Source organism: Pungitius pungitius, chromosome 10 (genome assembly GCF_949316345.1).
Source record: "Pungitius pungitius chromosome 10, fPunPun2.1, whole genome shotgun sequence".
In the NCBI taxonomy this organism is placed as follows: domain Eukaryota; kingdom Metazoa; phylum Chordata; class Actinopteri; order Perciformes; family Gasterosteidae; genus Pungitius; species Pungitius pungitius.
In genome coordinates, this window is record NC_084909.1 from 17,018,525 (window position 1) to 17,042,516 (window position 23,992).

At 41.6% G+C, this 23,992-nt stretch overlaps 2 protein-coding genes across 11 annotated transcripts in view; both read left to right on the plus strand.

The window, feature by feature from the left end:
• The window catches only part of mlphb (melanophilin b), a 29,741-nt gene extending 20,408 nt beyond the window's left edge, over nt 1-9,333 (plus strand). Inside the window, exons 10-16 of the mRNA XM_037487671.2 lie at nt 2,042-2,122; nt 3,362-3,661; nt 5,541-5,690; nt 5,787-5,855; nt 6,450-6,498; nt 6,944-7,038; nt 8,191-9,333. Coding sequence (XP_037343568.2) covers nt 2,042-2,122; nt 3,362-3,661; nt 5,541-5,690; nt 5,787-5,855; nt 6,450-6,498; nt 6,944-7,038; nt 8,191-8,217 — 771 coding nt within the window. The 3' untranslated portion in view covers nt 8,218-9,333. The remainder of the gene's footprint in view (nt 1-2,041; nt 2,123-3,361; nt 3,662-5,540; nt 5,691-5,786; nt 5,856-6,449; nt 6,499-6,943; nt 7,039-8,190) is intronic.
• Nucleotides 9,334-15,212: 5,879 nt separating this feature from the next.
• Nucleotides 15,213-23,992, plus strand: part of lrrfip1a (leucine rich repeat (in FLII) interacting protein 1a) — a 33,577-nt gene continuing 24,797 nt past the window's right edge. For 3 of the 10 annotated variants that reach the window (XM_037487693.2, XM_037487697.2, XM_037487694.2), the window contains exon 1: nt 15,218-16,082. In XM_037487693.2, coding sequence (XP_037343590.2) covers nt 15,993-16,082 — 90 coding nt within the window. In that variant the 5' untranslated portion in view covers nt 15,218-15,992. Of the gene's footprint in view, nt 16,083-23,992 lie in introns of all 10 variants that reach the window. The other 7 variants (XM_037487692.2, XM_037487696.2, XM_037487702.2 and 4 more) reach the window with 6 other exon arrangements.

The following is a 23,992-nucleotide window of genomic DNA, read 5'->3' on the forward strand; positions in this document are numbered from 1 at the left end:
TCCGCATGAAACTATGATCCACGGAGACCTGCTAGGCGAGAAAGCACAAAAAACTCCCGGAAAGAAGCTTAATTAGTGATGTATATTAATAAAACATGGATGATTGTGGAAGGAGAGAGTGAGAGTGAGAGAGGGAGAGAGGGGCTCGGTGTGTCCTAAGAAGTCCCCCGGCAGTCTAAGCCTAGAGCAGCTTAACTAAGGGCTGGTCCAGGCTAACCTGAGCCAGCCCTAACTATAAGCAATATCAAAGAGGAACGTTTTAAGCTTTATCTTAAATGAACTGACCGAGTCTGCCCCCCGGACTGAAAGTGGAAGCTGGTTCCACAAAAGAGGAGCTTGATAACTGAAGGCTCTGGCCCCCATCCTACTTTTTAAAACTCTAGGAACTACAAGTAGCCCAGCATCTACAGAGCGTAGATGCCTTGTAGGGCAATACAGTGTAACAAGCTCAGACGGTGCCTCACCAGCATGTGCCTTGTAGGTAAGGAGAAGTACCTTAAATTCTATTCTTGATTTAACAGGAAGCCAGTGCAGAGAAGTTAATACAGGAGTTATATGATCCCATTTCTTAGTTCCTGTTAATACACGTGCTGCAGCATTCTGAATCAGCTGGAGAGGTTTAAGCGATTTACAAGAGCAGCCTGATAACAAAGAATTACAGTAATCCAGTCTAGAAGTAACAAATGCATGAACTAGTTTTTCTGCATCACTTTGAGACAGGAAGTTCCTGATTTTCGATATATTACGTAGATGAAAAAAGGCAATCTTTGAAGTCTTCTTTATATGAGAGTTGAAGGACATATCCTGGTCGAAGAGAACTCCAAGATTTCTGACGGTGCTGTTGGATACCAGAGCAATTCCATCCATAGAGACTGTATCACGTGACAGCTGACTTCGAAGGCGCTCTGGGCCTTCAGCTGAATACAACCAAAACACTGTGAAATTGACAGTAATCCGTGTCCTCAACATCAACAAACCGGATACTGCCAATAATAGACAACTGAAACATGTCCCTGCCAGACATGAAAAGCAGCCATGGTATTTCACATTGGCTTTAGACCAGTGTACATAAGACACCAGAGACCTGCCATGCATACAAAGGCCACTTCCTGTTTGTTGGATCCTCTTTTAGAGCGATGAAATTCAAGTGAGGTTTCTAACTTGAATATGTTTGTGGGACAAAACAGTGGAATTACTCACCTCAGTACCAGGCCGACATAGAAAATTGATGAGCGTTCAAGTTTAAAGTCAGAAATCTGGGAATTTATTTAGAAGTATGACTTCAGAATTCTTAGAATGAATTCAAAATCAAATCAAATTAAAAAAAGAAATATTATCTTAAAGTCAGAATTCTGAGAATAAAAGCAAAGTTCTGTTCAGAGGCCTTTCAAAATAAAAGCATTTTTCAGCCATCTGTCTCACACGTGCCTGGAGGAACACACAGGGTTTCCCCAGCGCAGTCTGAATGCACCGCTAGGATCCGGTGGTTACGTTCATAATAATCAGGGGATTACACATTGACTTCAAAAACCCAGGGTCTCCTGGCTGTCTGCCTAACTTCCTGATTTGAATGTGATGTTTCTGAACCCAGGAACCTCATTGGGGAAAAATAGGTATTATGAATAGTGAACCAATATCTGAAGGAAATCCACTTATGTCAACATTTACTCTATCTCTCTACCTCTGGACTGCTGTGGCTTTGTCCAAGTCATTTTAGAGCTGACCCTCTCAATTACAGTGAGATCAGATTTGGGGAGGCTCAGACCTCAGACTTTGATGATGCTTGATTTGTTCAGTTTGGGTAAAATTGATACCATATGGCACATTGTTTCTCAGAGCGTGGTTTCAACAGCATCTTGTAAACTGTTACGTTGTTTTACAGAGACTATAAATTCATGTGTGTTGAATTTTCTCACGTTCGCCGATGATTTTCTCCGCAGCAATCGTTCCTCTACGCCTTTGAAGTTGTGCTGCTGACGTTCTATTTGTGTTTTGTACTCATCTGTGCGTAGCCTCCATGACTCTCCTTGTCTTTCACCAGATCACCGACCTGAACAGACGCATGTCGGCCATCGAGACCCTTTTGAACCACCTGGAACTGAACACCTCAACATACCAAGAGGTAAATCCATTAGAATAGCTCATCACATTCTCCCAATCACCATCACAATCATCATCAAACCTCAGCCCCGCTGGGTTGCAGTAGTGGCCTTCTTGAATTAGACGAGGAAGAGAATCAGATTTTTAAAGCTGAAAAGGAACATTAGCAGAGCAACATAGTCTGTGACTGGTCCTCCACTGGTCTCATTACATCACAAGCACAAGTACAAGGTAACACACCAACAGTAGAGTGAGTGGCAAACATTCAGTTGTATTAAATACACATGAAATATGAACCCTCAAGAAACTTCATGTGGATTTGGTGTCTGCATTTAATTGGGCCGAGCTGTGAAGTCCACACGGATATACTAATCACATAGTGATCATATCTATATCTATATACTATATAGATAGTGACATCTTGGCTGCCAATTAGTGGCTATCCTGCTCCAAATGAAAGCAATATTTGAGAGATTCATGCTTCTCTCATGTGGCACACACAGCTTAGATCAATCAGCATTCCGCACATTGTTTGCGGAATGGTTTTGTCAAAGCAGACTAGCACACAACGTGTCTGAGTTAATGTCGAGCCGATGAATGTAGGAACAGAATAGTTTCATGCATCCATGTACTCATACATTCATCTTCTAGGCCTGCGAGATCCAGTTTGAGACCACAGGTCTGTCAGTGGAATGGTGGGGCGGCCTTGGCCAACATGCATTGTTTAGAAAGCAGGGCAACAGTTTAAATTAAGAACTCCAGGATTCAAGTCAGAAATCTTAGACTAATGTTAGCCTGAATTCTATTTGATCCATTTATCTGTCTTCAACACCCACTAGTGCCTTTTTAAGATTCCACAGTGTCATGATGGGAGGGGAGACCCTTGGTCTATATGCATTGTGCACAAAGTCAACCGTTTATCACACGTGCAGATTACCGTAGATCTGCGAATATGGCCAGGAATCTCATTCTGTTAGTATGAATGTACGTGTTTTTCTCTGTCTGGAGAGCCATCCATCAGATCTACATCACACTTGGAAGGTTGTTATGCTGGGGAACGAACCAATAATATGAATGATCTTTTTACAATTAGCAAGCTGGGGCGGACTGTCAGGGCTCTCAGGGGAGTCGAGCGTGTCCTTCGCAGCCGGCCAGTGTACCTTTTGCTTCTCGGTGGATATACTGACGTTCTAAACTGTTCTTTCTCAACCAAGCACACATTCTAAATCAAACAAAGCCACACATGTCTCTGCTCCTACAGACCAGCCAGGCTCCGACTCCAAACAGCAGCTCTCCTCCACCTCAGTGTGAGGAGGTGGACTTAGAGGAGCAGCAACTGAGACAGAGGTTGCACGAGATGACGGACAACATCAGTGACCACGGCCTAAGCTCTGACGAAGACGAGCCGGGTGGGCAACCCTCCTCCCAGGAGATCCAAGCATGGGGGAGCCAAGAGGGGCACGCCACGCCCAGCAAAATACCGACTAGGCCCACATCCAGAACAAGCATTGTTCCCGGCAGACTTAAGGAGGAGCAGCCTCAGCTGACCGAGTCTCAGAAGGTACAGACAGCTGTGGTGGATTCATGAGCAGAGCGAAATAATAGTTTGTTTTCACAACACGGGCGTTTGATCGTTCATCAGAACCAATCACACTGCACATCTGGATTGTTGTACATTCCGTTCCCAGAGAAAAGGATCCCCAGCTCATAAAACGCCATCTCTGCAGGAATCCATTTGATACACACACTAGTCATGAATCAAGTAACTGAGCTTCCTCCATCTTCTTTGAAACTCTGCTGTAGAAACATGACTCCTACTTAGCTGCTGTGCTAAGCTTCCCGAATGGTTTTCTCGCCCATTTATTTATTTTAAAAGCTAAAGGTGCCTCCGGTGCGTAATGATTACTGCAGGTCTGTTCAAACTGCATGCACCCTCTCATAAGAATTGAAGCAGGAGAACACTCAGTTATGACCTGATGAACTTGAGCATGGTTTTTGCTGTTTAGCTTCCAGTTTGACTGAAGGTCAACCTGTGACCTCACAGTGTCGGGGGGGCGGTACACAGGAAAGGCAGACTCAATGATTAACAAACTGATAAAGACGACAAGGGACACACATGGATTGAATACACTGATTGGACACTGCAGGAAACAATCAGGGACACGGCAGACAATCACAGAGAAATTACACCAGGGCAGGAAGTGTAGTGAACTAGGGACAGAAGAGGCAGGGAAGTACAAAATAAAACAGGAAACAAACCCGCACCATAACACACAGTAGCCCTTGTGTTGTGTTTATCATCCAACAAAGCTTTGCTGCTTATATAGCAAATAAGAACATTATCATCAAGTAGGATTCCATAGTGGTGATGCTCTACGCTTGTTAACCTCACAGTGGGTGTTCACCACTGGGATTGAGGAGTTCAGTTCCAACCTTACATAGCTGCCATTTGAGGAGTTACATTCTAGTAACTACAGGACACACTGCTTCTAAGAGAAGCTATTTAAATAGCAAATACCAATAGCATTATCTGATACACCTGATTTTGAAGTTTTTCTGTTATGATTTTATATATATATATAGTGAGGTCTCGAGAGGTTGGGATCCTGAGGGGAGGCGTGGGTGCCCGAAAATAAAGACGACAACCAATGATTCATAAACTTAAAGACTTCTGATATAAACACGTAAACGGAAATCCGACAACAAATCGTTGCCACCAAAAATCAACATCAATATCTTTTGTCACAATTCTCGTTCCCCCTCCCCCCAACTTCCCGTCAGCCTCTCCTTTTCTGCTCTTCAAGAACCCAGAGCTTTCGTCGGGGCAGTCAGCTTCATTCCCCTCAGCTGGGCGGCCGCCTTGGACCAGGCTGCCTTGCTGCCTCTGGGACCATTGGAACCATTGGGTGGGAATGTACCTCCCATTAAGGACCCGTTCCTCTCAGGACATCACAAAATATATACAGAAAGCACAAATTCAAAAAGGCAATGGTTAATAGAGAGTTGTTCCCCATAAACTGACATGAATTCTAATAATACCCACAATAATCTAACTGATATCTATATATGTATATGCCCCAATGAATTTTAGCACAAAAGCTAAAAAAAAATATCTTTCACACTGTGTTCAATTTTTCCAGCTGTCAAAGGACATTCTAAAATTTGACTTGAAAATGTGTGGTCTAAATCAATGGCTTGAATTCAATTACTGAACGTTCAAAAAGAGTTTGTTCAGGGGTTCGCTGCTGGCCAAACACATATTAGTACCGACCTGGAGTCAGACGGGACCCTTTGTTGCACGTCATTCTGTTCCCTTGATAATGTTAATATTTAAAAAGCATAAAATTGCCCAAATCCCCCCAAAGAAATTCCTGATTATGATTATTAGTAATGTGAAAAATGAATTTGTATTTTATTTTTTCCTCACATTTGTCTTGTAGACAAACCATTCCTCGGACAGCCTGGAGAGGAAGTGCCCCCCCCTGGAGGACGGGTCAAAGGCAGGCTTCAAAGGCTCTACGGCCTTACTGGTCGAGCTGGAGGACAAGGTAGCTCAGGCAGCTGCCAGCGTGCAGAGCGCTCAGAGTGAGGTAAGCTGGAAGCAGACGCTGGTTTAACTGCATGAGATCTGCTTCTGCAGGACGGACAGATGTGTCAGGGTCACTCGTACTCTTTTTGCTCCACAGGTCTCCTACATAGAGAACAGGATTGCTGCCCTGAACGCTGCTGGCATGCCTGTGGATAAGAAAAGAAAGGTGATGACGTCACATTTCCTTTGAGTGCATGGCAGAGTTTTAGAGTCAAAGCGGGTTAATATGAACAAAATACTTTTGATACTTTTCTAAAGGCAGCTTTAATCCAACTGGTTGACTTTATATCGGGTGGTTTGAGATGAGCCACAGTACAAATGCTTCATGGGAAATGACTTGCTAGAGAATTGAGCTGACTCAAGGGAGCTGCACTCTGCAATCATGATGGAGTGTAACCTATGCATTTATCTAGTAGGCCTGCATATCTTACATTAACATGTTAACACATTTGTGCATTCTCCATCAAGGCAAGCTGAGCAACTGAGAGTACTGATTTGTCTTCAAAGGGGCACATTCATTTGTAGTGTTTTGCCATCACCGCTGCATTGTCTGCACTTGATCTTTATCTAATTCTTATAGTTATTGTATCTTTGAACCTCTATCTAGAGCCCTTGTTGAATATTTCCTTGAGAATTTGTGTGTGCTGTAAATTAAATATAAAAGTTATCAGTCACGAAACGGCACGATAACGTTTTACCGATAGTAGCACAGACCTAACGGCCTTGAGTTTTTCCCATATATTCTTTTTATTTCCTTCAGTCTGCAATACCGATCCAAGCGAGAAGACTCTCCTACAACTTTCCCACAAGTAAGAATTAACACTTCTGCCCTGGGACGTCATCCCCCGAGCCTTCAGCCTGACTCACAACATCCTAACCTTGTTAAACTCAGAACACTGTGTCCTACTGCACTACAGATCTTATTTTCCCAGCTACTTGACCGATACTGGACTTCTCTGCAGGCATGGTTCCCACAGGCTTATGGAGCTATAAATGGGACGTTTCTGGCAAAATAGTGGTTATGCAATGTTTGTTAAGCTCACAGTAGATGTTTGTCACCGGGAACATCTGAAAAGGAGAATTTTGGACTCAAGACTTGCGGTTAAGAGATAACAGACGGTTTCTAATTCACTTTCCCAATAAGGTCGTAGCTAGTACCATCGGTCATTTTATTTTTTAACAAAATTAAAAATCTCAAAGCACAATCTGATGTTTTTAAACAAGATGTGCAATGCAGCTGCTCTGTGTTTGCAGGCCAGGTGGACAGGTTTGTGAGAAACTCCTTCTACAGGGGCTCCCTGACACAGAGGAACCCAGTGGCTAAGGCCCAGACCAAGGCCCCCTGTGCGGTACGACCCCACGATCAGGCGCTGGGTGCATCGAAGAGTTCACTTCCAACATCACATAGCTACCATTGGAGAAAAACCTCTCTATGGTATATCTCTATTAAATATATATATCTATATTTTCTGCCCGACATTTTGGGCAAAACACTATTTCTGAGAAAGAGAGAAGATTGCACTCATCTGTCAGTGTTTTCGCTACCATTCAAAAGCCCCATCAAACTGTTGTTTTTGTACTTAGTGCGCTTTAGAGGTCATTTGCTCAATTTGGACCTAGCTAGACTAACTGTGCTATGCTAAGATAACTGACAAAGTTACTTGATTTTCTGGTTTTCCTCCAAATGGATCTATTGTTGGAAAGGAACTCTTCACTGGGCGGTGACCTTTCTCCTGGTGGATCATCTACTGGTTGATTTCCAGTCAAGTTTTGTGGTGGTTTTAAATAATTGAATTTAGTTTCAATTTTTCTTTTCTGTTTCAATCAAACAAAGTTTGAGCATTTGTGATTATTGCGTTATTGAGAATGTATGATTAAAGTCCCAACTAACTATATTCTGATTCTGAATCCATCTACTATTACATTGTATCATTTCCTTGATTCTTCATATTAGATAAAGACTGTACACCCGTCTTGTTTGACACAAATTATAATAGATCCCGTAAAAAGAACTGAGTTTATTAAATTAGGGAGAGAGAAACACACATGTCTGTTGTCTGTGATCCATTAGAAGCATTATAAGTTACTGCTTCGACTGCTAATCTGAAAGGCGCTTCAAGTTAACTACCAATATAATACTTCTCAGGTGTATCTTGTTATAAAGAGAATTATAAATTATATATATAATTCATCTTTAACTATGTACCGGACATGTTTAACAATGCATTGACCTTTATTAATGTGCATGCAATATGCAAAGATAAACCCAAGCAGGGCTCCAATCAGCAGCAGTCTTGGGCCGCTATGGATGACAGTAGCTGGAGCTTTCATTTCCCACCATCTGTTTGGACCTACTTGTGCTATTGTACTTTTGTTTCTGTCTCCGTTGCTATGAGTGATTTCAACACCAATGAATCAGTTAACCCAATCATGGTATGACATGATTGTGTACTCTCTAATTAGAGCTCATCATTTGTTTCTGTGTGTCCCTCTGATTGCAGAAACCAGTAATGATGCAGGACTCATGAGGAGGAGGCTGAGCATCATGTGACCGCGTTTGTTGTTTTAACAGTTCATCATGGACTGTAATCAATAGAAATTCCTCTTCAAACATCAGACATTTATATTCAAAACTGTTTAATTGTGATATTGTTTTACTGTTCATGCTATATTTAATGGAAATACACATGACACACGCCAATGTTGCAAGACCTGCGACGTTAGGTGTACTTGATGATTTGTCTCCATTAATATGCACGTTAATGCATTCACCCTACTTTGCAAAAGTCTTCACATTTTCCTGTTTTAATATGAAATCTTAGTTATTAGACTAGAAATGAAAACATTTCTAGATTAATGACATTTAAAATAATGCTACTTGTAGTAAAACCTTTGCAATAACAAATTAAAATCAGTTTGAAATGTATTTTTTATGTTTTGTTTCATCACAGTTGCTCGGCTACTATCACTAGAAGAAAGATAAATATTTTAATATAATAGGTCTGTATCATGTGTTTATTTAAATAGCAATTTATATGAATATAATAAATATAAACATGGATGCACGGTCCTTGTGTGTATTGTCGCACAATATCAAAATGATATTTATGGTAAATCTGAGAAGTCTATGATCTTTTCAATCTATTTTTTTATGCCAATGAAAGCTTTGAAGATGTTTTTCTACCCAGTCAGTCATTTATATTGAGAGAATGGTTTGGATTATTTCGAGGTGCTTTGTATAGTCAGCAGATGCTACACTATGGAGTAGTGGAGCGTGAAGCGAGCAAGTGCTGCCTGCTGTAGAGGGGCAATAAGGCAATAAGGTTAGACCACTTTACTTCTCTGGGAGACCCACACAAACTGAAGCCACTCTCTGTGCCCTGTTCAAAGCCATCTGGCTACTCACAAAAACCACCACGTCCACTCTCAGAACTCAGGGATTCTGGCCTACCGCTGCCTTGATCAGTTGCTTAGTTAATGGTACTGTGTGGCGAAGCCCATCAGACCCTTTAAAACACTAAAGTCACACAATAATAAACTAAGCAATACATGCGGCCGTAGACCAGAATCTCCTACCTAAAAGTACTACTTTTGTCAATGGAAACTTGTGGAGAGAACATCGATATTGGATTCAGTGCCCATCATAACACGTCAATTTGAAAATGATTTTATAATTAATTAAAATATTTACAAAAGTAAACTGACACTGTCATCTGATCCTTTTCTTTCTGTGAACGTAGAATGTGATCACGTGACATCAACCAGCGCTATCTGCAGCTGGACTTGGTCCATTGCTTTTAAGATAAGATCGTTTATTGCCTTGGCAATAGTTCTGCACACCGCTACAATCCAAAACATACAGCAAGGAAGATGTTGTTCATGCCCTGAGAGATATTAAAATAAGCATTATAAAGGAGCATACTTTAGGCAGTGATGGTTGTTCCTCAACTTAACAGCCCTGATGGTTCCCTGAATCCACACATGGGTGTGCACTCCTAATACTTTCAAGGTCCTTGCTCTTTCCATTCCAGAGAGGCTATTTTACACCAAGATATTCACAACCACACCATGGCTTTAATTACTTTGCTCCTCTTAACATCCTGTTTTGCTGTTTGAAGTCCTTGAGAACACAGGGAGTGAATTGCAAAACGTCGCAGCAACGGTTGGGTGTTGGTAGTAGACAGAAAAACGTGTTTCTTAGCATGAACAACGCTGGGCCTCTTACTGAGCAAAGAACAGAGCGCCATCTACTGCCCAGAAGGGTGAACTGCTTTGACAGAATAAGGTTGTATCGGTACTACAGTCAGAGTTTGACTAACGGATGAGAATTTCAGTAAATGGATCAGTATCTAACACCCACATTACATGTCATTTAGCTGACTCTTTCATCCAAAGCAATTACATTGCATTTTTAACCCATGATTATAACACAAATTACTGCTTTAAAATAAATGACAGCATCCAAAGCTCCATTGAATCCAAAATACCCTCCCGGTTCAGTTACTAGTGCAAAATAGTGCATGTTATAGTTTTTGAGAGACGAAACATTTGTTTAAAAGTTTTGCTGTGGATATTCATGCCATTCAATAAATCCACAATACTTAAAGGAATTCACGCCACAAAACGTCATTCCTCAAATATTTTGAATCAAGAATGCATTCGTTTTTTTGCATCCTTCAAACTTCTCTCTCTCTTTTCAAGTCAGTCTTTCCTCAGATTTGTTGTGCTAAACTGAGAACAATGAATCAATTGCTTGCTGTAACACCAACTATAGTGGTTTGCAGAACATCTGAAAAATCTGAAACAGCAGTACAAGGTTTTCATTCACAAGATGTATGCACGCACGATGGCCAAATGATGTCGCATTTCATGGACTCAGCAGGAGATGTTTCTTTGTTTCTGTAATAATTCGATCCAAACACCAAGTCTTCAGGGAGCTTGGTTTCAATCAGCACAATAGAGCTTTTTTTCATTGACGATTATCCCTTAAGTTGTTAGCACCATTACAAATAACTTAACAGTAAAAGGTCCACATTTGGAGCCGCCTTGCAGGGAAAAACGCTGTGTGTGTGTGTGAAGGAAACCTGAAAGAAGTTTGTTTAAAGTTTATCAACATACTGCCGAGGGGAGAATTCACTTTGTATGGAAGCTTCAACAGTCCAAATGTAAACAGAAATACCATTTTATCTTGTGTTGTTCAGAATATCTATAAAAGGTATTATTGTGGCATGAACAGTAGGAGGTTGCTTGAATTGATCATCAAAACATCTTTACAATACATTCCTCATTAAATTGAAGGTTAAAATGTTGGCTTGTATAGCTCCCATTTACCAACGTAGTGAAACAAAGACGTAATTTACTATCAAAGACACTGACACATTGCGACAAACAAAGCCCTCATGGGGATGGTTGTAACACACTGTGGGGTTGATTGTCACAATGTTATTTCAAAGAAGGGAGAACTACAGTTGAAAGTTGAATTGATAAGTTGACAAATACATCATTTAATACTTCTTAACACAAAATGATTGTGGTGGTAGGTTCCTCCGGTGGTCGGTGGTAGGTGATAGGATCCTTTATCAGAACGGTACAAGCCGATCTCAGTTGGGTATTTAGCGGCATGCAAAGTCTATGTAACGTTAAATGAGTATCTTCATGACCATGGGTTTGCCCTAAATGTTTTTTTCTTTATTGATGACCTGGCACAACACAGCAACTTGCAAGTAGCGCATCGTCTTAAATAAAGTGATATATGTCTTGATACGAGGCTTTAGAAATTAACACAAAGGGATTCTGTATTTGCTCATAATGTCTGAAACGACCGAAGTTAACCTGAGTTAACCGACTGAAGGCAGCGGACAGAGAGCACCAGCGGACCAACTACCCCCCCAGCCTCCAATTGGGCCGCGAGCACCATCTAGAGCTGCAAAATAATGTCAGTTTGTAGCTACAAATGAAATAGATCAGAGATATTAAAGTTGGGCCCTGAGGTCAAAAAGGTTACGAACCCCTGCTTTAGAGAAGACTGTGTACGCAAGCTCTTATTGCCAATTCCAGACAATTCCATCCCAACATTTGAGAAAAGGGCGCCCTCTAGTGGTGAGATATAATGTGACAACCAACCCCATTCTCCAACCATGCCAACCTCCTCTCTATGACCTGATTCACTAAAAGTCAATGTGAGGAACTTATAAAACAGACTGTTTAATAGTGGTAGTTCTAAATCACCATGTGCAAACAAACCCCCCAGAAAGATGACTTTCTAATTCCTAAATGGCATATAAGTATCAAAAGTTCAAATGAAATGAAATCATGCTAGTTCATTAGAAACCCGTTCCGACTCTGGGGGGCCTCCAGCAGTGATTAGCCCATCGCTGCTCCTTCTGTGACAACACGCTGCTGGGGACACAGGCCATATTAGAGAGAAGGGGGGCCCTGAAGAACCAGAAAGGACCGAAAAATATGGGTTATGCGAGGATACTGTATCCCACAGGAAGTCCTTTTTTAACATGTCACGTCAACAACAAAGAAAGGGACACAGTAATAGTGGAAAGCTCCCTTAACCCCATTCTTTTCAACTTTTTTTGCCAACGAGAAGCCAGATGTGGTAGGAATTTTAATTAGGGGGACTGTTTCATAGAGTGCATGACAGCGTGTGCCCTCTTGGTTTTGTTCATCCATCCATCTTCAAACCATTGAAGTGAAACCTATCCTTCACACAGATCCGTGGGGGCCAGAGTGTATCCCAGCTAACAGACAGGTAAACCCTGTCAATCGCAGGGCTACCATTCACACTCACATCCACACAACTAAAGGCAATTTAGAATAACCAATCAACTTAGTCAGCAGAGCATATGTGTAGACTGTGGGAGGAAGCCAGAATACCCGGAGAGAACCCACACAGAGTTGGGCAGAGTTGAACCTAGGATCTTCTTGCTGTGAGGCGACCACACCACCCTGTTGTTCATACCCGGAGAAAACATTTCAGAGACATTTTTCATATTTTGAATCTGATACGTCAAAAACATTTCGTTTTTTGTTTTTCCTTTGTCAGTTTTGATCGATGCATGGCTTGTTTAAGTGGGGAATGTCTTTTTCATAAATGACCATTAAAGAAATGTTCAATACGAATCTGAAAACATATGAAGGAATTGTGTGTAAATAATTGTTGTGTGTGTCATTGTGCTTGTAATGGACTTAATAAATGCCTGAACTTTTTTTTTAAATTTGTGTTTTTAGTCGAGGTATAGTCTGATGAGGTGTGTCTTTAGTTTGAAGTAGGGCCGGGACTCGATTAAAAATATTAATCTAATTAATTAGAGGCTTTGTAATTAATTAATCGAAATTAATCACATTTTAATTGCATAAATATTTGACCTGAGAACAGTGAGAAGTAATTTTTTTCACATGGATTTTTATTTTTGTTGAACCAATTCCAGCAGACAAGTGTAGCAATAGCATATTTAGAAATATAGTACTTTCAGAAATTCAGGTAGCCTATAGGTAAGTAGACTTTCTGTAAAATATGTTTTTTTAAGTAGACCAATGCATTCAAGTACATTCAGAACATTGGTTATTTTTTCAGACGTGGACTTAGTAAACCAGTCATCTGGTGCAGTGTGGGTTGGGTGTGGGTCCTTGTACTCGGGTCGGGCTAACGTCCACGCTAGCTGCTAATTGTTTTGCGTTGAGGTGATACTTGAGGCTCGATGCGAATTCCTTGTTGCATAGCTTGCACACAACCATGCTCTTATCGACGCTTCCATCCGTGTGTTTATTATAATAAGATTTCCCATTCACGGGGCCACCCGACATGGTCTCGTCAGGTTCATGTTCACTGTGGTTTGTTGTTGTCTGAAGTCATGAGCGCTAGTTGGTGCTCCAGTATAATCGGTCCTCCGAAACTCATTTTTTGTCTAATTAATTAATCTTAATTCACATTGTAATTAATTAATCGTAATTAACGCGCTAAAGTCCTGGCCCTAGTTTGAAGATGTAAAGGCTCCCTGCGGTCCTGATGTCATCAGGGAGCTCATTCCACCATTTAGGAGCAAGGACAGCAAAGAGTCGTGATCATGCCGAGTGTGGGTTGGGAGTGTCCTGGATGTAGACTTTACATTACATTTTTTCAGAAGTTGAGATGTTTTTAAGGTAGGATGTGTTTTAAGTGAGGAAAATGTTGGTATTTCTCCAATTTGCTGTTGTTTTCACTTCCTTTCTCCTCAGCTATTTCACGCAGCTGCAACATATCAGAAACAAACACAAGCTATGCTATACATACAGCTCAAACTTTTAATGAAGAATATCCCTCAAATCACTGCAAATATCATGCTTTTGATATACATTTTCTCTTACAACATTACTAAGTTCGGTATGATGAAGTTACTATTGTATGTCCAAATGCCCCCTTCACATGTGTTCACGTAGGCCACACAGTTTCTGCAGACTGCAGTGATGCTCTCTTTGCAGTACACCGTATCAGCACAAGAGGGTGTTATTGCGACACCACAGACCAGTGGTAATAACAAAGGTCCAGTCTCACAGCCTATTAAACTGTCCATGTTAATATATGCAAGAAAATTATTTATGACTATCACGCCCATTTTTTAGGCTGGGGGATTGGCAAGTAAAAAATATATGCATTTAAATACGTTTTTTGTGCGGAAAGATATCCAACCCAATTAGCAATTCGAAAATGGTATAATACAAACTATTCAATTTCATAATCCATCGGGCAGGTTTACATTGTTCTATCAATAGAAATATGAAAAAACATAATCTAAGTTATAAATATAAGTTATACTTAAATACGAGGAAAGTTTTGATGAGTATCAAAATATGCATTGGAAATGTTATAGAACTTCCAAATGACCGTGATTTATTTTTAACTTTAAATTCCTTCTTATCCTTTATTTTTAAATTGTTCATTCTATATTGCCCTAGCCCAGAGCCTTCTATTTTATACCTTATCAAATTATAAATTGAACAAGCCATTTTCGCGTTGTCTTTATCTGTCTTGTTGTCCATTGTCTTACTGTCTGATGTTATGCACCAACCACAAAGTCAAATTCCTTGTATGTTAACATATTTTGGTAATAAATGTTTCCTGATTCCTGACAAAGATACTGTATATTAAATATCAACTGAACATCTACTCTTCCAGACTCACTCCACTGAACCATTACATCCAGAGTATGAAATGTGGTCTGAGCCCTTTCAAACTGATGCTTTTATCTCTTTAAGAAACGCCAACGTTTTAAGAGCTCGCTGGTCATCATCAAAAATAGCACCGGGGGTGTGAGAGAGTGCGATCGCCCATGTAGGAGCTGAGGTTTCTGGCTGAAACTCAAGCCGAGAAAACGTTTGGAGTCGCCGTCCAGAGGTTGATGCTGCGTTCACGTGCTCTTCGTAAACGCGGAATATGCTATAATTAGGGTTTAAAAGAGTGTGATCAACGGTTTTATTTGGAAAATAATGCTGAGATTTTTGGCTGCGCTAACAATTTTTTCAATCAAAAATTAAAAACAGAGCAACAGAATGTGCATTAGCAATTATTTACTCGGCAGAATATGCCGAGGGTCCCGGAATCGTGCAAGAAAATAGATCTGGTTAAGTGGGAAAATGTATTTAAGTTTATTAAAGAATGCAACTACCTGTTTAGCGTATAATCAATGCAGGTCATTGAGGTAGCTACCATCGAATGTTGCTTTACTAAATGACCAGCGTTGGCAACGCGAGTCTTAATATCCGACATCACGTAAAGGCATCTTGACTGAGCATAGTCTTTGAAGTTGGACAGTGTGACAGTTCCAGTGTCTCGCCGTCAATTCGTCTGGAAGAACGTTTAAAAGCCTTACACGTGGTATTAGTTAGTTAAGCCACGGGTCATGTTTTACTCCCCCCCTCCGTCGGTGAGGGACGTATGTGAGGCCGCAGTGTGACGGACAGGGCGAGGGGGACCGGAGACGCGTCACTAGTAGACGCTCAGGAGGCGCACGTGGGCCAGATGCCGTCACAGTTTGAAGGCGACCTCCGCGCCGCGCCAGGAACACAGGAAGAAGAAGAAGAAGAAGAAGCGAGCGCTACTACGCGGATGTAAGACGATGTTCCGCGCTGTGCGCCACCACACGCGCCCCGCTTATTATCTCTCCTCCTCCGCTTTGATGTTTTAGCGACACGCGAGAGCCGCCAGCCAAGCCCCGTTCGCCCACCGCTCTCCGCGGACTATTCGGTGCGCGTTTTTGAGCCACGAGTTAAGACTTTTTTTTTAGGGGACAGTGAGCGAAGGAGTGTTTGAGGAAACATGGGGACTCAGGGAACAGGACGGAAAAGGTCCACCAAGAAGGAGAAGTCGACGGCCGAGGACGATGCCCTCAATCTCATAGCGAGAGAGGTGAGTGGAATGAGTCTTTTCGGAAGACTAAAGAACCGAGGCCGAAACTTTCAGGCTCACCGAAGAGTTATTACAGTTAGTGGCGGGTTTTTTTTAGCTGTTGGTTACTTACTTTTTATTCAGACTTGACCCCACCGGATGAAAAAAGTAGAGCTCAGAGCTCAGAGCGCACGGTCTCCAGTGACCAAAATAGTTTCCAACGGTCTGTTAAAATCGAACTATCTATAGCCTCAGCTTTCAACGTTAAATCGCTATTTCATCCCATACAGTGTGACACATGAACTTACATTTTCCCGGTGACATGGTTACCACCACTTTACTGCTTGAATGGAAAAGGGAATAAACCCCACGAGCTGAAGATGATTGGTGGGACAATGACACAATTTACACCAGCTCATTAAAAATGTTTTATATTTTAAACCTGGAACGTTCACATGTTTCAGAATGAGGATCCACCACAACAATTCAATTTAACAAATGGGATGGGTCATTTAACCAAACGAGTGTATGGGTCATTTAACCAAACGAGTGTATTCTTCACTGTGCTGTAAGAAATGAGCCCTTCATATGCCAACCCACAGCAAGTGGTGGTGCTGGCCCTCACTAATGGAGCACCCAACGTCTGCCGCAGTCATGTTGTGACACGTTTACTCTGTTCTGTGTCTCTAATCTCTACTGCTACGCTCCAGCGTCGGATGAATGAATGTTGTGGGGTTAGTCTAATAATCTTGTGTCGTCGGGATGTAAGCCACCCTCCTTTTGAAGTTGGACACGCTCCACGCTTTCGTCTGGGCCCTAGGTGTGTGAAACACTGGCGGCAAATCAATATTTGGGTTTTTAATGTTGTGCACAGAGAGCAAAGCCAAGTCCCACAGGTGACACATTTCCCCGTCATTCATCACAGAGGTGTGGGACAATATGTGTGTTGTCCTGGACAGACCATTTAAACACTCACCTATATACAAGAAGCTGAGTATACATGATGTTAAATTGGTCCGCACGTTTTGTTCACATGCTAAAGTAGACATCCTGGCCAGCCTGTTTGTCGTCATTTTTTTCTAATGCTCGAATATGTAAGTTAAAGCAATAGACCACATATTTTTAATCAGAATCCCACATTAGAGGACCGAATTGTTGAATGCAGCGATCCATGTCATCGCCGCAAAAGTGCTGGTGAATGACCTCCAGAGAAGAATGGGAAGCCTGCTGTCATGGTGCATTTTTGTTTGAGGCCGTTCTATCTGTGAGATGCTGATGGATGAACAGGTCTCCCATTTCTGCCCTTCATCATGCATTTACATGTTAATCAACATGGCCACCCGGCTAGATTACAGCGAGGGGACGAACGCAGCCGTCAGGCGTCAGGGTGGCTTCCTTCTGTTTTTAAGAGGAAGTTGGCTCTGTGCTAACCCAAACCGGATGTTTCAGCAAATTGACATGCCGCTCTTAACTGACACACACACACACACACACACACACACTGTTGTAGTCACTTCTCAGCCCTCATGACTGTGCTCAAATCCTACCGAGGTTTAGCGGTTTTAAATGTTATCTTTTCTTGACTGCTAAGCCGGCTGTTTACACAGCAGCACTAGAGTTTCTGAGGTTTTCACATTCCTGGAACTGGCCATCGTTCCTCGTTGTAGTCTATTTGCAGTCGAAGTAGGCTGAAGTTTAAGGAGAAGAGTTTGACAGAGCTCATGCACAGTTGGTCAGTCTGCAGATGAACAATATCCAAACAGGAGATTATTGTCTCCCTTGCCTGCATTGGGTCCCGTCTGACAATTAAATCTCCCGATTGTGGCCAGGGTTGTGTCACAGCCGCACAGCAAACAGAAAGTCAGTGCCTTTTAGTAGCAGAGGGGTCAAGTCCCTCACTGGCAGTCCTCTGACAAGAGGGTATGTTGGCCCTGATGAGCTGGCCCGTTTAAGAGTTTTAAAAATAGACTCTCCTGAAAGACCAGCTGTTACTGCACCCTAGTTTTAGATATGGTTCAGTGGGTGGGGGTTGGGTATGAAAAAAAAAGGGGGGGGGGGGGTCGTGGCTCACCAACTGGTTGTCCCAGCAGTACGGAAACAGCACGTCGCAGGAGAGCAGAAGGTTGGGCAGTTGGTAGTTTCGAAGCTGCTGTTCCAGATTGTGGATGTGATCCATGACCATCACTTTCTGCAACATTTACCTACTCTTACTTCCATCAGCATCACATGGATCAGACATTCTGTCAATACTGTAAAGTGGACCGAGACCACACAGTAGGAGAGAATGTGCACAGACTGTCAAAGCTTGAGGGATTCTGCTCTTTAGGGGAGTTGTTTCCCTGCCCGTGTCGAACAGTTGTAAACATGAATTAGTTGTATGAAGTTATCATACTGCAGCTGACCTTTACTGCTCTGAATTATTACAGGGCTTTGTTGGATCCTCTGTTCTGGCCCCTGTCTGTTATTTCTTTACTGCACAGCGCTGCTATAAATATCAGACCCCTGTTGTGGACGTAGTTCTGATAGCATGGAGACTTTTTTTTCTTTGCAGAAGCATATGTTGTCAATTTCAATCTGACAAATTAGGTCCATGCGCGAGCACAAATCAAACCGTTGAAAGCAAAAGTGCAAATAATTATTTTAATTTGCTCTCTCGTCAAACTTGAACCTGATCTCCTACAAGTCTGTTAACTGCTCACTCACGAGTCATTTATCTTTTTGACATTAAGTGGGGGGACCCAGTCACCATCGTATGTTTAAATCTAATTGGACTAAACTTCCTAGAAGGCAGGATAAAGCTGTTTTTGCGATCGGCCGATAATTACAGAAAACCCGCAATAGTGCAGAGATCGAAAAGTGGCAGGTTCATTTTTCGGTCGCCCCCCCCTGATGTATTAATAGGGGAAATATTGGTTACAAATGTAGTAACCTCAACGGCACTTTGTAAAGTGAATCTTTCCAGTTCATGTTCAGTTGAGTTTTATTCTTTAAAAAATGTAATTTATAGAGATTCATCAATGGTAATTTTCTTTAAAAAAAAATGAAAAAACGTGAATTTGGAGTGGGAATTCATGGTCCTGAAAATAGACTATTTTTAGACTATTGATAGAGTGTAAAAATGAACAATGCAAAGTTGATTTACCAAATGTTCAGTTCATCTCTGTAAGCTGTCACAACACTAATGAGAGAGCAATAACCTGACCAAACTGGTGTGGGAGTTTTATTTACAGGAGGACCACCCTGTCACTGGAAATGATTGTTTCCAGGCAGCAAGTTGACATCAATTTAAAGGGTTTATAGGGTTAATACAGGGTTTATTATGATTGGGTACTCTGAAAATAGGAATAAATGAAAAACAACCTTTTTATAAGTTGTAGTTGACTTGAACATCACAGTCCTGTAATTGACGTGAGACAACCTGAGTTTCAAAGATTTGTGTATCGTTGTGTGAACCTGGCTGAGTTTGTTAGCATGGTTGGCTCTTTAATGCTGTTTAATTTAACTCGACAGAATCCTTGATGAATATTGACCTTTGGTTTAAGAGTTGTCTTTTGAAATGTGGCCCTTATTATGTTGGAAAGTGAATACACGTGTTAACATAGCTTCAGATTGTATACAGTGAGATCATATTTCATTCATCTCGTAAACCCAACGTGGTCCACGTGTGGTTTATCACTACACAGCCATGTAGGAGGGCCAAGCCTCCCTAAGACACGGAACTTTATTTTACATGGCTTCCAACACATAACAGAACATGGCCGTCTGAAGATGTCTGCGAGGGTCACTGGAACGCAAGCTCATATTTCTATTGCACAAGTGTAAAGGGCTAGGTGCATGTACTGCGTGGGCATCTACAAGTGCACCTGCTGTTTTGGTTCGTATATGTGCATCAATGCAAAAGAGCTGAGTGAAGTGTAATCTAGATCGTGTGGTGATCAGTCACATTGGTAGTACCACTTTGCTCCTCTGAATGGCCCTCCACCCGTGCTCTGTAACATTACAAGAAGATGCCATTGGTGAAATACATTGGATGCAATGGGGCTGCCAACAGTCGTACTGAATATGATGTCTGTTATAATCCGCAAAAGAAAATAATTGACATCACCTTCATACACTGTGAAAATGTTTAATCTATCGCTAGTGCAATGTTAATTTCTCTGAATTACAATCCCAAGTGAATGTCTATTCTAAATGCTTTGTCCTTGGTTAACATTAAAAAAAGAAGAAAGCCACCTGAATTCTTCTGGTGACATACAAAGTACATACTATATAATACTTGTCCAGATATTTCAGTTGGTATGGGGCTGATATCTGTATCGGTGCATCTGTTAGCTGATCTTCCTAGACCTTACTGGGTCTGGTGTGATGGTCAGGTTACAGTGACAGACACACACACCTCTCTGAAATGTAGAGGCTCGTAGGGGTGTGACATGGAAGACCTTTCCAAATGTTTTATCTTTTAATGTGGACCCGTTTGACAATGATATTACCAACTGGGTTTGACCCTTCTCACAGATACAGAGAATTAGTCAGTTTGCTTCATAGGTATTAAAAGAACAAGTGGGTGGCATTTAATTACTGTATAGCAGAAGTAAACAAATGGACTGACCATAGTGGTACATTTAAATAATTTGAAAATGTCATCATAACCTCCCTAGAAACTACATTAAGTGTGTAATGTACAAATACATCCTTGAGCTGCAGACTGTCTGGGGTTTTGAAAAATCAATTGCATATGACTCGCTGACCATCAGCTGAATAATGATCCTAACGGATCTTTCATGTTTCTGTTGATGGTCTTTTTTGTTTTGTTTTGTTTAATCGGTCTGCCCACACGGGGGATGAAGTCGGCAGGTTGAGTTTTTAGCGTGGATTATTCTGGGGCTTGGAGCCAAGGAAGGGGAAGCCCACCACACAATCCTTTTCTCCTCTCCCAGTCATTCACGTTGCCACAGATAAGTTCATCTTTATTGCTTGAGACGAGCACACATCTACTGTGTTCAGATGTTTTATATGTGCTTCACCATTAAACTTTAAGTTCCTTCCATTTGCACTTATCCAGTTAACCATTATGCCATGCCATTCAAGTACTTGAATAGTAATGGTCCCAAAAAATGACACGTATATTTCCAGATATGGGTATTTACACACAAACCGTCGGTTTCATTTGGGCTTGGCTCATCTGACTAACGACTCCTTTAAAGGAAGTACAGTCTCTGCACTGTGGCTTCCTCTTGATGACATCACCACATGCACAGCCTGTTCAGATTGTTATCACAAATTCTTTCCTGTTTATTCATCCAGGGAGATTTTTTTCTTCTACAGTTTAGGGAAAAGTGGGGGGAGGGGGATTAAGTGCAGGTATTACAATTGATCCAATCAGGTACACTAAGGGTGGGGTGCCCTCATGAGGTTTGATAATGATGGGGCGGCACCACTCCTGCAAGGGGATGTTAATAAGACAGATGATCGAACCATTTAAAAGATAAGTTATAATTTAATTCATAAGGAAATACATAAACAGCCTCTTGGAACATTTAACTACATTTGCATTCCATGGGAGACACAACTTTAATAGGGGGGACCAGGCTAGCTCTTGGTTTCTCAAACAGAATATATGGTTGTGATATTTAGTATGAGATTATTGTATTTTGGGATGCATGTTTACAAGTTTTGCGGTTTGCAAAGGCTTATTATATCTGCTCACTGGTCCCAATGGATTTCTGACTAAATGCCAAAAATAAGGTCTTTGATTAACAGACGTGAGATATTTTAACATTTTCTTTACTATAAAAACTAACATGCTCACGCTTATGCAAACTTGGTATAGTTTGTCCAGGATAGTTTTACGTCGGCTTCTTCTTTGTTCAGAGGGCAGATGTCTGTGAGAAATGAGATGGGAAGTGCTAGCACCGGGTGTCCGCTGTAGGAAACCGAAGAGGCGTGGTGTGAGAAAAGCTGAAGTAGTCGCTGCAGTACTCGACGAGCGCCCAGCACACCCTCCCTTTGCTCAACCTCGTCAGTTTGCCTGTGAGCAAGACATGTGAATATTGCTTAGAGGCAAGGAAGTAAAAGCATAATTCATTTTTAAGTTTGGGACCCCATGTATGTAGGACTAACAAATAAATGATCCGTTCCCACAGAAATGTCTTCCTGCAACTCCTGTTGTTCACTGCGCTCACAAAGCTGCATTGTGTCACTTCCTGTGCGGTATTGCAGTCTGCCATTAACTGTTTTCAGGCTACACCAAGGGTCCTGTCTCTCCTACAAAGAAAATGAGGGCCCCCACAGTGTGCTACCAATTTGAATCATGCAAGTGGCATCAACCATAATCTCTGAAAAGAAGACCCTCTGGCAGCTTACGTCACAGGTACAGCACAGTGTTGGCAAGAGGAGACACAAAGGACCGACTTGAACCAAAAAAAGTGGGCCTAAGTTGGACATCCAACATGTCTTTATGCCGTTATGTTTTGTTGTATGCAATATGAAATCTGGCACCCATCTAAAACTGTTTCCGATGAAGATAAATTGATGCTCATAGTTGAGCTTAGCCTTCTGCTAACCTCTACTTCAGCATGCTTACATAGAAGGCTAAGCTATTTGTAGCTAATAGGCTACACAATTGGAGACAGCTCAATGTGGGGCTTATGTTCTACATCCCGTGCAGCATAAACACTGAGGAGTATTTGACTTCAGACAATTATTCTGCCTGCACCCACACAAATATCATGTTTACTAAAACAGTAGTCTACACAGTGCACTACAGTCACAATGCATTTTCTACTTTTCTATAATGCATGGCCTTGATTAGGAATAATATTCAGACTCCACAAAACAACAAACTACTGTTTCCCCGACACTGTAATGTGGTTTTTATGGGTCCATTGCACTTCACCTTTAAACCCTTTCTGGCGTTCTATTTTTAGAGATCCCCAAAGCCCACTGTTTGTTTTATTCCTGCTTGATTCCACCCTCACAGGAGCGAACTAGTTTGTTGGCAGTGCTCAGAGCCCTACAGCTGTTCCACATGTTTGTAGAGTAGCTGAAGTCTGCTGCTGGCTGTGTGAGATGAGAAGAGTTGCCAAGCAGCAGAACATTTCCAGTACATTTCTGGAAAGTTTCCATGGGAAGTTAAGCTCAACCTTCTTTTTTTCAACAAAAGCAAACAACAGGTTACTGAAATGTAGTTGAGAAAAAGACTATGCCAGCCTAGCTCAGCTGGACCCTGGGTGCAGCTGGTTGGGAACATCGTCTGCCAGAGACGGATACACGAGACGTTGTTTGGCATAACCGAGCAGATTGATTACTTGGTAAACTGAAGCCATTTTCATTTTAATACCAAGTTTATATGTGTACAGTAAGCCTCCAATCGGCACCGCCCCTCAAAGAGATTTTATTTGTATTGGCTATGTTTGCATGTCTGAATTAAGCTCGTCACATATGACGAGCTAAATTTGGTTAAATGTATTCCTGTTAATTCTGTATATTCCCATGGAAAGTTTCCAACTTTAAATATTCCTGTAAATTTGCAACCGTAGAGCTGAGGCAAACAGGAGTTTCTCCTTGGGTGGCGAGTAAGGGACGGAGGGTTTCATGAGCATGCAGGGCTGCAGGACGAGTATTTTTTTGAGGGCATTTAAAAAAAATCAGATTCAGCTTTATTTGTCATGTACTCATATTATTTGACTCATTTGTATGTTCTTTCAATTGTACATACACAGTACATGTTAATATGATTTTGACGCACACTCATCCCTTGGAAAGGATCATTATCATATATCAGATCTAAAACTATATAAAGCCTCCTAAATGGATAGCCACACAGTAGGCCATTTTACTGTTATCCACAGAATGCCGTAGTTAGACAGAAAACATCAAAGTCCATTGTGATTCATTACTATGTTCGTAGCAGGAGCCTTTTGCTTTTCAGT